Source organism: Gavialis gangeticus, unplaced genomic scaffold (assembly GCF_001723915.1).
Source record: "Gavialis gangeticus isolate Ggan-Ray unplaced genomic scaffold, GavGan_comp1, whole genome shotgun sequence".
NCBI classification, from domain to species: domain Eukaryota; kingdom Metazoa; phylum Chordata; order Crocodylia; family Gavialidae; genus Gavialis; species Gavialis gangeticus.
This window is the reverse complement of record NW_017729032.1, coordinates 263,344,315-263,359,072: the sequence shown is the minus strand read 5'-3', so window position 1 is coordinate 263,359,072 and position 14,758 is coordinate 263,344,315. Positions and strand designations below refer to the sequence as shown.

Genomic DNA, 14,758 nt, shown 5'->3' with positions numbered 1-14,758 from the left:
CTGAATAAACTAAAAATGACTATTTTGGTCTTTTCTCTGACAACTTGGGCAAAAAATTCAGACAAGGCAGGCTCATGTTAGACTCTTAAATCCATACTAAAGGACCTAATAATAGTGTCCTGATTTACAAAGGTGCTGAGCAATCTCTAAACTCTATTTAACCAGTAGAAGCTATGAATACCTAACTCTTCTAGAAACTGCATCACTTTATGTAGGGGTCTAAACACAAAAACAAAAGCTTAACTCCACATAGCCTTACTTAATGATGTGAACATTTGTTTTATTTTAACAATTTAAGAATAGTTGTACTATCAAACATAAGGTGGTGCTTTTTTGTTAGTTATAATAAATATCTGATGTCATTTTAAACTAAAAGTACTCTCTATACTTGGCCTTGTTTTTCTCTCACTACCTTAAAGACTAGAAACAAAACCTGTTTTCTAAGATAAAAATCTCAAAATCTGTACTGATGTGTTGACCCAACAGCATGTCGGCTAACAGCAAAGGCATTTGGGCAGGTTTTTACTGCATCCAAAATTGAGAGACACTGAACGTAAACATTTTTATTGGCTTTTGCTACCAACAGCTCTTTGTATTAGTAAAGGGAAGCCACAAATTGTGATTACATAAACTAAGATAGAACAATTTCTCAAACAAAAGCTGTGAATTTTTTTTTTCACTGTAGTATGAATATTGAGTGGGTCAAGAAATTGCTGAAAACCCAAACTTCACAGTGTCCCTGGCCTGTGGTGTAATTTCTATTTACTATGACATGACAGGCCAGTTACTGCATCTCCCATACTGCAGTTTTGGTGCTCTTTTCTTTGAAGCTATGAAAGAAGAGAACCTTTAAATGGTAAGTTTTAGGGCAGTGATTGTCAAGCAGAGCGTCATGGAACTATATAGTGTTGTGAGATCTTTTTCAGGATGCCATGCAATACTAGCACTGTTAGGTGTGCAAACACCTACTCATGATTCACAAAACAAACTCAGATGTTTTAAAATAGGAATCCAAAGTGTCAAGCCCCCTGTCATGGATTCAAGTATGAGATGGGAGGGGGCAGGCAACTGATGTGACTGTGGCCCCAGCCCAGGGTTAGGGCCGGAGCCGCAGCTGCTGTCTGACCCTCCACCTCTATCTCCCTACTCCAGTGGTCACCAACCCAGGGATCCCAATCAACAGGTAGATCCTGAAGCCTCTTTGGGTGGATCTTGGGCTTGACATGTGCATACCCACTGCCCCCAGCTCCAGCAAGTCAATCTGTGGGGGAGGGAAGGGATGGGGGCCAGATCAAGACCCCCATGGTGAGCAACTGACCGTGTGGCCCAGTCAGGAGCAGGGGGAACTAAGTAGGGCCCAAGCTTGGCAAGGTTGTGGGAGGATTGGAGCCCAGGGGCTCCTGCAGGGGCACAGGGTGGACTCCCTCCCCATCTCTGCGGGGGTGGACTGCTGTTGCACCTTGAGTCCCGCCGCGGCTGGTCACATGTGGGCACAGCTCAGCTCAGCTCAGCAGCAGGGACTCATGTGGGCAAGCAGTGGGGGCAGAAGGTGGGGAAAAAGGGAACAGAGGCAGCAAGAAGGGTAGGCACAGATGGGCAACAAGTGGTGGGGTGGACAGATATCAGGGACAAAGTGGTGGGGGATGGGGGCAGGGATTAAGCTCCATTGCCCGGCCCCCCACTGGCCTGCAACTGCTTTCCCTGTTATAACGGTGGGGGGACAAATTTAAGATGACCCTGCAACATTTAGATTCTATAGATGGATAATTTAACAAATTTGTACATTTCCTATGTATACAATCTAATTATTGCAGGGGGTCATCTTAAATTCAGGGCAATCTTGAATTTGGGTAAATATTGTAAATCCTGACAGGATTAGTATGTGTATTCTCTTTTTACATATAAAAAAAAAACTTGTCTATAAGCAGGTTGCCTAGCCTGCTGGTTTCTGCAGGCAGTTTATGCTCCCTGATGAACTCCTCTACCAGTCCTCCCAAATAAAGCAGTCTTTGAGGAGCAAACAAACAAACAAAACCTTTCTGCCCTGCTCCAGGCCCTGCAAGAGGAGATCTTTGGCTTTGACCGCAGCACACCAGCCTGGCCTCTCACTAGTAGCAAGCTTGTTCTGCTCACTGGTTGCCTCCTATTTACAAACTATCCCCTCACTGTTTGCTGCCTTTCTGGTATCTTCCCTAGTGGGACACTACCTCATTATCCAAATGCCCTGCACCTGGGCTCTCTTAACAGGGCTTCCTCTTAAAAAAAGACAGATTGCCTTGTTACATCATGCCTGTCCAATTTATGTCAATTAATGCAAGTAACCTTGCCTACTCATAAAAATTCTGTCTCTGAAATCTCCAGAGTATGGACCTTGGCAAATATTGATATCTTTTCCAATTGCTGAATGGAACCCACAAGTACAAAAGATAGTGACAGGTTACATTACTTGATCTTGACATCTCTTGATCAAAATAATTTGGCATGTAGCTTAACTTTAGGATTCAAAACATATGTAATTTAACTGAAGTTTTGTCTTTTCTATGAATGGCAGGAATAACAACAAACCAACTTACTGAAACACAGCCTGTTGCTGTTCCTTTGATTTTCCCGATGTACAGAGTGGCATACTTGATATCTAATGCTGGACCCCTTTGTTCATTTGGTGTGCTGCTGGAAAGTGACCCTGTGGAAGAGTTGTCTTCACATGGTTCAGATGAAACCTACAAAGTAAAGGATATTTTAATATAGTGTCTTAATTGAGGTTTCTCCTGCTAAACTCAGAATTTTTCCCCACCTTATCAGAATTTTTTGTGCATGTTGCTCTTAGAAGTTATTTTTCATGCTGGTACTCTATACTACATGTTGTACTTGTTACCTTTTCAGAGGGATAAGCAACAATCCACTCTTCCTAGTTTAGGCCCCTCAAATGTAACAGTCCAGTTTCACTCTCTTTGAAAAGAGAGTGATGCCTCTTCACTCTCTTTCCAAGGGAAGTGGTGCTGGCCCCTACCCTGGGGGTCTTTAAGAAGAGGCCGGATGCCTACCTGGCTGGACTCATTTGAGTCCCGTTTCTTGTTTTGGGGTTTTGTTGTTCTCCCGCCCTGGCGGGGGGTCGGGCTAGAAGACCTACTAGGTCCTTTCCGACCCTTAATCTATGAAACTATGAAACTATGAAAAGTGATACAATTCAAAATAAGACCAAGACAATACAGATATAGAAAACAGCCCTTCCTGCAAACCCACTCAATCCAACCTCACTGTTTGACCTAGAGCCATGGAAGCTCCCCCTCCTCGCAGAATGGCAACAATAATATTTTCAAACCCTTACTGCATTACCCTCAGAGACACTTTAAAGTCTGCCAGCAACAATGACCGTGGCACGTATAAGATGGGCAAGTGTTTTATTGACTTTGCTTTAACATGAGCCTTCAGTTCAAATCCCATTAAGTACAAAGGGAATGACTAGTTTTGACTTAGTCCTTTGTGATGTTCATGGGAAAGATCCCTGTGTAAATTCAACATACCTGGTAGGCTCTATAGAAAAAGCGACAAAGGATTGGAAGAGTAGAGGGAGCGGAAAAGCACCCACAGCTGTTTCTTTACCAACCTTTGCTACTATTTAGTCCCTAACTTTACTATTAAAGGCACTGATATTTTGAGATTATAGAAACACTGAAGCTGCAGGGATAGAAATAACAAATGGAAATTTACCCTAGCAAGCTACATCAGTGGTACCCAACCTTCCAGCCCAAAAGACCAAACGAGCAACATGGGACTGGTCTGCAGGCTGAATCCCACACGGGGTAGGAGCACTGGGTCAGTCCAAAGGTGCTGTCCACTCCCCTGCCCCCAACTTTCAGACCCATGGAGAACACTGAAGGTCACATGACATGGCTTCATGGAATGGATTTTGCCCACAGGCTGAAGGTTGAGCAACACTGACCTAGAAAGACTGCAGCATGTGTCTACTTGCCTGCTTCTAGAAGTTACCTATTCTGCTTTACGCATCTCAAATTGTCTTATAATGCAACCCAAGTATGTACAAATTCATTCACAGCCTGGCATCCAAAATTCTATGGGTTAAAAGCAGACTACCTGTTCAGATTTACTTTCGATTATATCTTGCAATTGCTCCTCTGGCAAAGACTCAGTGTCTTGCTCTCTCTCTCTGCTGTTAGGTGAATCATCTTGCCCAGGCTGCACATGTGGCATTTCTGGGTGATCTGGTTCAGAAGATCCTTCTTCCTCGTCACTGGAAAGAACAACTGAAGAGAAAAATGTAGTTTTGTATTATAAGACTCAGACTTCAGAGTAAATTGTGTGTCATATCAAATTGAAGATTTCTGTTTAGGAAAAAAAAAAATACACCCTGAAATTCTCATTTAATGGTCTTCATGACCATTAAACGCTGCACTGCGAGAAGAGCCCTGGAAGCTGAGCTGTGCATTAACTCAAGTAACCCACTTATATACAACAGAACTGGGATATATTTCATATGGTTAGGTTCTTTGGCCTCCTGCAAAGACAACAGTTTGCAAACAGTCTAGGACACATACAACTGCAGCCATCAGCTGTGCAGGACTGCTGATAAGTTATAGCAGATAAGGGAGCAACGACCTTTGAAGTAGAAGCTGCAGCAAACAGCTGAGCAGTTTGTCCTTATTCAACAACCCACAGAATTAAGTGGGTTGCAAACCATTCAGATACAAATAATTGGTGTTTTACTATACATGCACACACATATGTGACTGTTTCTGTATTTCTCAATAACCAGGAAAGGAAGTAGAAGGCTTGGAGAAGATTCTAAGCTAAGAGTAACACTGCATCCTTTACTCACTCCAGTACAATTAGGCATTAAAAAGTATGTTACTTTTTTATTTTTGTACAGATATAAAAATAAGTGTGTGCAACAGTATCTAACTTGCATTTCTGATTACCTTTTAGCTAACAACCGAATGACATTTTTCTGGCATTAATGAAGTCACAGCACACCACCTTAAAAGAAAGTAAACATTTCCCTCATTTTGGAAACTGGAAACAAGTACACTGTGACCTACCTGAAGCTCCATAATGAGTCAATTGCAGAACAAGGAAGAATAAAAAAATGTCACCCACCCTTAAGGTACCACTCCTCAGTTACAAAACAATGCACTCCCATGGTGCATACTGTGCATTCATCCTGCGCTTGTAGAATGCTTTGAAAAAGTGCAATTTCTCACCTAAATCTTCTGCTTCAAGTACATATTTATACTAGGTAGTCATGCCTGCCTCTCCTAAGTTTCTAGATGGATCAATATGTATAATTACTACTATCAGTGCAGGTACATACTTGGCTCAGCTGGTATAAATGTCCGATTGCTCCTGCACCTGTTACGCAACTTCCTCATATACTCCGATGTGTCCACCTTCAGTTTGCTAGGCAACCAACTCTTGGGAGGAGACTCCAAGCAGGATTCCTTTGCACAGCTAGCAGCAGGCTTCCCATCATCCCGGATGGATGTTGCTTCGCTTTCTGTGCTTCGTAGCTTAGGAATATCTTCCTGAAGCAGGTTAGCTTGGTGGCCACAGTTGCTCTCACTAGAGCCTCTGCAGTCTGGTAGCTGATCTGAACTAATTCTTTGTTCTTTCTAGAAAACAAAAACCAAAAGGTTTACTCACTTTTCTGAAGTGCAAGATGCTCATTTCCTGACTTTGCTAAGGTGACTCAGCTTTGGGACAAACCAGCAATGCAGCTTGCACGGTGAATGAAGTATGCTTAATATAGCTCAATTTAAATTCAAACCAAGATTCTTTTTTTTTTCTTCCTGGATTATGGCGGTATAGAACATTTGACTGATTTACAGAAAGCAGGAAACAACCTTGCAAGAAATCAGGATCACTTCCAAACTAAAGAAGAAAGCTGCATACAAATGTTTGGTGTATAGCTCAGTCTCTGATACTGAAAGGCAATGAGCATTTAGCAACCATTGCTGAAGTCAGAACCTAATGGTACTGTATAGCAATCAGGTTCAGGACCTCTGGAATTTATGTGCTAGTCCAAAGTCCATTGAAGTTAACGGGTGTCTGTCCATTCACTTCAATGGGCTTTCAATCAGGCCTTTAGAGAGCAATCATCACCACAGACAGAGCCACCCCTAGAATACAGTGAATTGGGGTGACTGCCCCAGGCCCCGTGATTTGGGGGCCTCATGCTTCGACAACCTGGCTCTGAGAGTTGCAGCAGAGGTGCTGTCTAGTGCTCGCCCGGCAGCACAGCTTGACCTGGCACCCCTGTGAGGCTGCTGCGCACAAGGCACCGCAGCTCGGGAGCCCCTTGCCACAACAGCATCCCCGACCCAGTGCAGCCCTCACCTTGGCTGCCCCATGCTGCAGGCAGCCCCCTGTGGAGGGCTACATCAGCAGCAGCACCCTCAGCACAAGTGCCAGGGCTGCTGCCTCCACCCTGCTCTAAAAGAATGTTAATGGGGTCCTGCACAGGCTGATTTGCCCCAGGCCCCGCCCTCTGGTAGGGTCAGCCCTGATCACAGAATTCAGATGACTGAACAAAGACAACTTACAGTAGACCGTTGATTTTACATTCCCTCAGTTCAGCTCTTTCCCAGTTTTGCTTGCTTCATGAACAAAAAGCGTATATTTGCTCTTGATACCTTCTTCAAGAATCTAAGAACTCTAATAATTTTTCATTTTAACTTCTTTCAAGGTTCATAGGCATTTGGATTCTGTTAGTGAAGGAAGCTTTGATACTATATTTACACTGCAGTTAATGTTTTTGATTACATTTATTTAAAATAGTTTATTTGGAAGGCCACGCTAATTAATGCGACTCATATTTTAAAGGCATAGTTTAGCATCTTAGATTACAATATACATAAAAAAATTCTGAAAATGCAAGATGCAGTAAAAGCAGCAACGGAACATACCTGTAAAATTCTGCTACTTGGACTCTGATCCTAAAAGCACTTGCAAAAGTAACTCTGCATACCTGCTTAGTCATACAAATTCGTATGGAACTACTCAAATAGAGAATGTAAATGTTCCAGGATCAGGGTTTGTGTGTGTCATTATAGACTAATAAAAAGAAAGAGACTTCAAGATTCTATTCAACACCAGAAATCAATTAGGGGCATGTGATGTCTTCTATGATGCACACAGAAGTGTCAATTTTCACCTGATCTGGCCACAGAAACCAGCTTAAAGCTGTGACCAAAAACAAGCACATGGCTGCAGACAGCTTCAAAAATGGCCGATCAGGTGAAAATCTGACCCCTGGTTACATGAGGTGTCAGATAATGACATTTCAAAATGTAGCATCTTTTGTAACTTGTGTCTGCTGAACTCCCAGCCGGTTGCTGTTTTCAGAATGGGAGGGGGAGAAAGAGATCAGAGGGAGTTCAGTCTGGGGTTTTTAACCCCCCCAACCGCCCCTCCCCCCCCAGGGTGGGGCAAGGGTATTAGAGCCCATCTGAGGTATTCACCCACCCCACCCTTCAGCACCAGCTGGGGAGCCCCAAGAACAAGCTCCCTCTGCTGCCTTTCCCCACCTCCCATTGTGAAAACAGTGAGCACTGACAAAAAAAGCCTATGGCCATTGCTCCCGGACTGCACCTAGATGCCCCTCCCCCTGGAACCAACAGTGAACTTCTGTCTGGTCTGGGGTAATGCTGTAAGTCAGAACGCTTTGCAGAAATAGTTCTGAGTTGCAGCTGGGAGCTGCACTTGGCTGCCTACACACATGCTCAGACGTGGCACAGGAGCTAATTAGAGTGGCTCCTGGGCAGCCACTCTACTTAAAAATGCAGTGTCACTCCTCCACATAAAATGGCTGCAGGATGCTTTACCTAAACTTTATTCAACAAGGTTTAATTAAAGTGCTCTGTGGCCATTTTTAAACCTGCAGGTGCTTAATATGTTTGATGCTGCAGCGTTCTAATTAGAACACAGAGCAGATTTGATTAATCAAGTCTGCTCCAATGTGTTCTAATGAGAACACCAACAAGCACATGTATGAGCAGCCATTTCTGCATGTTTATAGGCAGCCATTAAGACTACTTTACTAGATACTGTTATGAGCTTTGGATTTTAGTTGCTTCTGTTGAAGCATGAAAATACTTTAGTAAAACAGAATTACTACTTACACAGGACAGTAATAATTTTTCTGAAGAATGTGTATTACATTGATCAGAAAGATGCCCAAATCTTCTTTTCCTCTTCTCAGAATTCAGACAGCTTGCTTCCTTCCAGTCAAGAGATGTGTTTTTCAGATTTTTACTCCTTTTATCCTGGTGGTCAGCTTCCTTATTTTCTATATCAAAAGATTTAATATTTAAAAAGTCACTTAATGGGACACAGACTACTATACAATTTACTGGTGGTCATTCTTAAAGATTTTATTTTCAGCTCTCTTTCAGGATGTTTTAAATAAAAGCATGTATTAGCTTCCACAAGAGATTTTTTTCCCCAATTTTCTTGTGTACACTTATGAGATAATTGTCCCAAAATAAAACAGAGATAGAAAGAAAAATATTATAATATTAAATTAAATATTAAAGAATACATTAAATTAAAAGTGACAAACCTGAAATCTTCAGGAGCACAAAAGTTAGTAAAAGATGTAACTGAGCTAACAGCTACCTTCAGAGTAGGAGTGTTATCCTCACTATCTAATCCAAATTCTTATGTGGGTAATTCACATTTTGCCTTTCTAAACCCTCTTGCCGTTTCAGCTGGATATGGTGGTCTCCACATCCTATACATTTCCTACCACAGTTAAAAACAACATTATGAGACAATGCATATACTGCTTGCAAAGCTTTATATTGCCCTCTACTTCAGATACAGTAACTCAAGGACAAACAGGTTAAGAATTTTTTTCCCCAAACTCTAGGGACTCTCAAGCTGCATACAGACATTTGGGGAGTTCAGGACGGGTTAGATTGAGTTGAAATTGGCCGCCTGATCTAACTTAGTTTGCCCAGGTGCAGACCTCAGACTACTTAGGTTGACTGAAGTGTAAACTGTACAGAAGTTAAACCTAACTCCGAGGTGCACCTAACTTAGATTGGGTTGACCACTGTTAAACAGATCTAACTGTCCTGAACTTCTGTACAGTTCCCAGAGCAGCCCCAGGCCTGGGAAACTCAGGCACTGGCCCAGGCCCAGGCCCAGGCCCAGGCCCAAACTGTTCTTTTTCTACTCCCTCCCTGGCACTGGGCTATTTTTAAGCTCCCCAACCCCTCCCTCCAAAGGATAGCCTCCCTCAGCTGCACCACAGCCTGCTGAATCCCCATCCTGCAAGCTGGTCTCAGTGCCAGTTTTACTGGGGTTCACTACTGCTGGGAGCCAAGCAAGTCAGGGTGGGGAGAAGGGGCAAGTGGTTTGTGGCAGGGGGTTGTTGATTTGCTGGGGGTGATGGTTGTTTGCTGGGGGTCAAAGGACTAAAAATAGCCCCTGATCCCAGGGAAGACAGCCCCCAAACTGCCTCCCCTCTGTAGATCCCACAAGCCCCCCCCCAATCCAGCCAAATGCTCCCAGATCCCCTCCAATCCCCACTATGGACTCTGCCTGCCCCCACTTCCATTCCCCTCCCATTTACACTATCTGCCCTCGCAATCCCTCCCACAGACTCCACCTGCCCTCAAGATTCCCCGCTATAAATGCCATCTACTCCCAATCCCTCTGCAGACCCCACCTGCCACCCAATTCCCCCCACAGACCCTGCTTGCTCCTCCATCTCCCAACCCCTCCCCCTGCTAACTCAATCTAACATCTCCCTAACTTTCCGAAATGTCTGTACGCAGCCTAAATGTATTGTCCAAGCATCTAAATGCAAAACAACATTGCTCCTCACTACAAACCTTTCTTCTGAACATCATGTCTTCTAACGCTGATGACAATGTTATTGCTTGCAGTTTCTTCAGAAGGTTCAGTCAATTTTAAAAGACTGTCATCTGACTTTTTGGGGCGTTGTTCATACCTGTAAAAACATTAACAAGAAATTCTCCTTGATCCTGCAGTCGTATTGACTAACCAGAGTAGGATCAGACTATGGATTCCTGCTTCACTTGTAATACCGTGAAACTTGGCAGAATAGAATACAAACTAATTCAGTTTTCCCCATGGAAATACTCTGCTACAAGTATTGACATTACAGAAAAACAATGTTCTAAAAGGTGTTCAACATAAGAATATGACATTGTAAAGAAAGTGTTAGTAATTTAACTTGTGAGCAGACAAAGTAAGTACACCACTTTAAAAGGTGACTTACTGATCACAAGTGCAGATAACTTAGGCTGATCTTCTGTAACAGTTTATCTGCTCCTATCCCGTAGTAACTGAAGCTAAAATCACAGGCCCCAAACCCCACACACTGCCCAGCTGGGCAGCAGCTCCAGCCCTAACCCTGCCCAACTCCCTCCCTCCCTATGGGGACCTCAATTCCCCCCGCTTTACCTGTGGGAGCTGCTCTCCAGGCTGCCTGGAGCCACGTGCATGTACATGCACATGGTGTCCCCTGCCTAACCACCCTCCTCCTGCTCCCGACCAGCTGGAACTCTGCCAGCTCACAGAGAGCTTGCTGCAAACTGCAAAATCCATGGGTTTCTCTGCTAAAATGAGAAATCTGCATTTTAGTCCATTTTTCCCCCGTCAGAAATGGAAAACCTGGATCCCTGGTACTCAGTTTGTTAGGCAACATCCTGTACCCAACAACACGCTGCAGCCTAAATTGTATGTCAGAACTACCAAGAAGAGCAACCACATATTACAAGGCTACTAAATACATTGGGCTTGATTCTCTATTGCCTTGCATCTTAGACAGACAGATAGAGAGAGTGAAAGTTACAACCAGTCTGATCTAATAGAACATTTCACACCTTGTTGATACATAGCTCCAGACCAGCCGTTCCCAGATGGTGGGTCATGACCCCAAATGTGGTCGCAACATCAGCAACTGGGGTCACAAGATTTCTGTGCTCACAGCAGGGTGAGGGGCTGCAGTGAGGCAGAAGCAGCTCCAGGCAGAAGCTGCCTCCACAGCCCAGCAGGCAGGATCCAGTGCTGGAAGGAATGCTGCACCATTATGGCTGCCGAGGTGAGGTGCAGCACGGCATGGAGTTGTGCCCCCAGTGCTGCTGGATGGGCAGGGGGTGGCTCAGCTTGCCAGCCATGGCAATGTGGGGCTCCCTCCCGCATTAGGTCCCACCTGCTGGGCTGTGGAGCCCCAGGGGGAGGGCAGCAGGGCAGGGAGCCCCAAGCCTGCAGCAGGCAGCCTGAATCCTACCCTCCCCCCACAGGGGATCTGCTCCAGCTGTGCCACCCACAGGGGAGGGGACGGGGTGTGGGGCAGGAGCCAGGCGCAACAGTCTGCTCTGGCTGCAGCAGCTGCTGCCTCCCACAGGGGACTGCAGGCCCTGGCTCTGGAACACATGGGGAGAGTGGGGGGGGGCTGCAAGCTGGGAGGAAGAGGCACCAGCAGGGCCAGGGGGCAGCAGGTTGGGAGTGAGCATCACCAGCAGTGGGTCAGGAGGGAACGTTATTGGTAGGGCCAGGGGGCTGCAGGTTGCGACTGAGAGGCACCTCAGGGCCAAGGGGCTGTAGGTTGGGGGTAAGAGGCCATGCTGAGGAAAAATTTGGAAAGCACAGCTCTAAACACTTCTAAATAAATCAACGTTTTGCCTCTGAAACACCTTCCCCCTCTGAAAATAAAAATGCCCGGATGAGAAAAACATAAGCAACTCTGCTTCTACTTTTCCCCTGAGTGCAACACAAGCTTTCTAATTCTAACCAATTTAAAAGAATTGATGTATTTTAATTAATCTCATTCTGCATAACAAGCCCGTATTTTTCCCCGGTGGGGACTGGCAGACCAACCAGTCTCTAACATGCACTTACATATATTTTAGAAATTACGTTACATTTATTATTTACTTCCACTATACATAACAGACAGGATTTTCATTTACAACACAGCCCTTTCTCATGGCTCTGGTTAAAATGGACCTTAAAGTGAATGCATTTGCATGGTCTCCGAGGAGCTAGAGGTGTGAAGGGATGATCAGAAAAATGAAACCAAGTCACAAGAGTATCTTGGGCAGAAACATTAGAGAGAAAATGGAGATCAGAATAAAACTTGAGTCCAAGACAGACACCTCACTAGCAGAATGTTCCACCAGTATGCTTACAGCAAATGTTCTTGTCGGACTTTGTATAATATATTCAGAGAATAAGCTCACTTCCATTAAAAATGACATATGATTCCTGAAAATAGTTCTCCCTATGTTGCATATTCATCATTTTAGCATGCGCTGCAAAAAAATTCTGACATTTCTCCTCAATGCACAGGTTGATAAAGGTTTGTAAAAAATAGACAGGAAATTAATCTTTCAAAAACCAAAGAAACCTCACTATATGGGAACCACTTTCTGAAACACTGACTTGTTCACTTCAGTCCTTTTACTTAGTGCACTAACTAGAGAAGATGTGGAGAGGGGAAATGTTTACATTTGGCTCATTGAAACTAATTTCATAAAGATGTTTCCATCCCTTGCTAAAAGCTTTGGCCTCCCTCTCTTGCAATTTTCTCATTTTAATACATTTTTACCTACCACTTTAGTCTCCTTTCATAAAAGCCAAAAACGGAGTACACTTATAAACATGGCGGCACACTGCAAAACAGCAATCAGCAATTTCAAAACTGAAAAATCAGCACTTTTTTCCAACATGTGGCTTTGTGTAAAACTTACATAGTAGCTGTCTCCCAGATATTTAAATGTATATATGTTAATGGTGTTCGTTTACCTATTCTCTCAAATACAAAGAGCTATGTAAAAATGTTCAGAAACTGTCTCTAAAAATACACACAAGAATCAACATCATTCCAAAGCTATACCTAGTCACATGAGAACACACATCTCAGGCTTCCATTCACTGTCACTAATAGTTTCATAACATATTTGAAGACTAAATTCTAGTTGACCTATTTCTGTTTCTCAAAATTATCTTGGCTATAAAAGGAACAATCAGTAAGAAGAGCAGTGCCTCCATAAAGAAAAAAAATGGGTTCCGTCTGTATAATATACATATACTGATGTATATCCTATAAGCTAAAAATCAAACTTTTGTACTGCATCAAGCTAACTTGCAGATACTCAGTGTTTCTATCAGAATTTTAAGAATGAGGAAAGGAACACCATGAACCAAAGTAGTATCAGGCTCAATTCACTGAAGTATAAATCCTGTTTTAAATGTAGCTTTCCCTAAATTAATTGTTAAGGAATACTTACAGCAGCTTGGAGTAAAAGAGACTGAGATCCTTGTTAACATAAATTTTAACATTTCTAAAAGGTGAGGAATATGACCTAGGTTTCTACAGGAATTTTTAAGGATATATTAAAATTAGTTGTCCATTTACCAGACTTCTCTAGCATTTTATTTTCTTCTTCCATTTCCTTTTTGTTCTTGCTGATGTTCAGGTGTCTCTACTTTCTGCGCTGTTCTCTTAAAAAACTAATATTGCATTGCTCACTCAGAAAAAAACTAACATTAGGCAATCCTAGTCAGATGCCTTTTGCTAGGGCTGTACGAAAGAGCTCTGTTTTGTTTTGACTTCCATTTCAAAGGGACAGTAATAACAACAGGTAAGTAAGCAGCACACTAGCACTACCAGAATCTCAGGCAGCCAAACTGTGACAGAGCCTTTCTTTCCTTTCCTGCACAAGCTGCTTCTCCAGCAGCTGCCAAAGAAGTCTCCCTGCCGGCCCCAGCTCTGGGGCTTGGATGTGCCCAGGGCCTTGCATCCTTCCAGTCAGCTGACCAGCGGCAGGTGCTAGGGGTGTAGGCTGTAGCCATGTTGGTCTAAGGACATGGCACTGGCAGACAAGGTTCTTTGGGTCAAGCTGATATCTTTTAGTAGACCAACTGAATAGTTTGAGAAATGTATCTTAGCAAGCTTTCAGGTTGAAAAATCCTTCGTCAGGCTGATGAAGCACCTACAGTTGTGTGCGTGCATGCATTGTTCCTGGATGAAAGGAATAGTAAAGAAGCCAGAGGCTGACATGCAATGCAGGCAAGAAAGCCAGTCAGTAAAAATGGAAATGAAGGCGCCAGGGGGTGAGGGACAGACTGTGGTGGGAGGAGATGTTGGGGATATAGCATTGCAGGTAAAAGTGGAGAGGTACCTGGGGAGTCAGATGTCTGGCAGGTTGTAGTGTGTCAGAACTGCAATGTCTATAATGAGTCCATGAGTTTCTGTACCTACTACCTAGGAGGCTGATGAAGTGCAGTTCATAGGCTTGTCTGTGAAAAGCCGTTTGTAAATTCAAACAAGCACTGAACCTCGCTAACCTCATCATCAGAAGGCAACTTCCTACAGCCCAAAACATAGCGAACAGATCCAGACCATGCCATGACAAGACATGCAAAACCTGCCAACAACATCTCCAGTATGGAGATATCTTCATAAGACATATCTCCATCAGGGCACTAAGTGCCCCAACTGAAAATATGTAGGACACACCAAGCAACAAACGTGCGCACCAGAATGAGCACACACCGAAAATCTATCACACCCAACTACCTGTCTCCAATCTCTCAGGACTGATCCTCAAAGGGAATTTACAAATCACTTTTCACCGACAAGCCTATGAACTGCACTTCATTAACCTCCTAGGTACAGAAACTCATGGGCTCAATATAGACATTGGAATTCTGACATACTACAACCTGCCGGACATCTGACTCCCCCGGTACCTCTCCACTTTTA

General features: G+C 43.7%; 1 protein-coding gene across 2 annotated transcripts in view; it reads right to left on the bottom strand.

The window, feature by feature from the left end:
* Positions 1 to 14,758, bottom strand: part of SENP7 (SUMO1/sentrin specific peptidase 7) — a 78,143-nt gene that overhangs the window by 32,483 nt on the left and 30,902 nt on the right. For both annotated transcript variants that reach the window (XM_019523720.1, XM_019523721.1), the window contains 5 exons: positions 9,855 to 9,973; positions 8,136 to 8,302; positions 5,330 to 5,627; positions 4,096 to 4,265; positions 2,574 to 2,720 (listed from right to left, as the gene is read on the bottom strand). In XM_019523720.1, the coding sequence (XP_019379265.1) occupies positions 2,574 to 2,720; positions 4,096 to 4,265; positions 5,330 to 5,627; positions 8,136 to 8,302; positions 9,855 to 9,973 (901 nt within the window). The remainder of the gene's footprint in view (positions 1 to 2,573; positions 2,721 to 4,095; positions 4,266 to 5,329; positions 5,628 to 8,135; positions 8,303 to 9,854; positions 9,974 to 14,758) is intronic.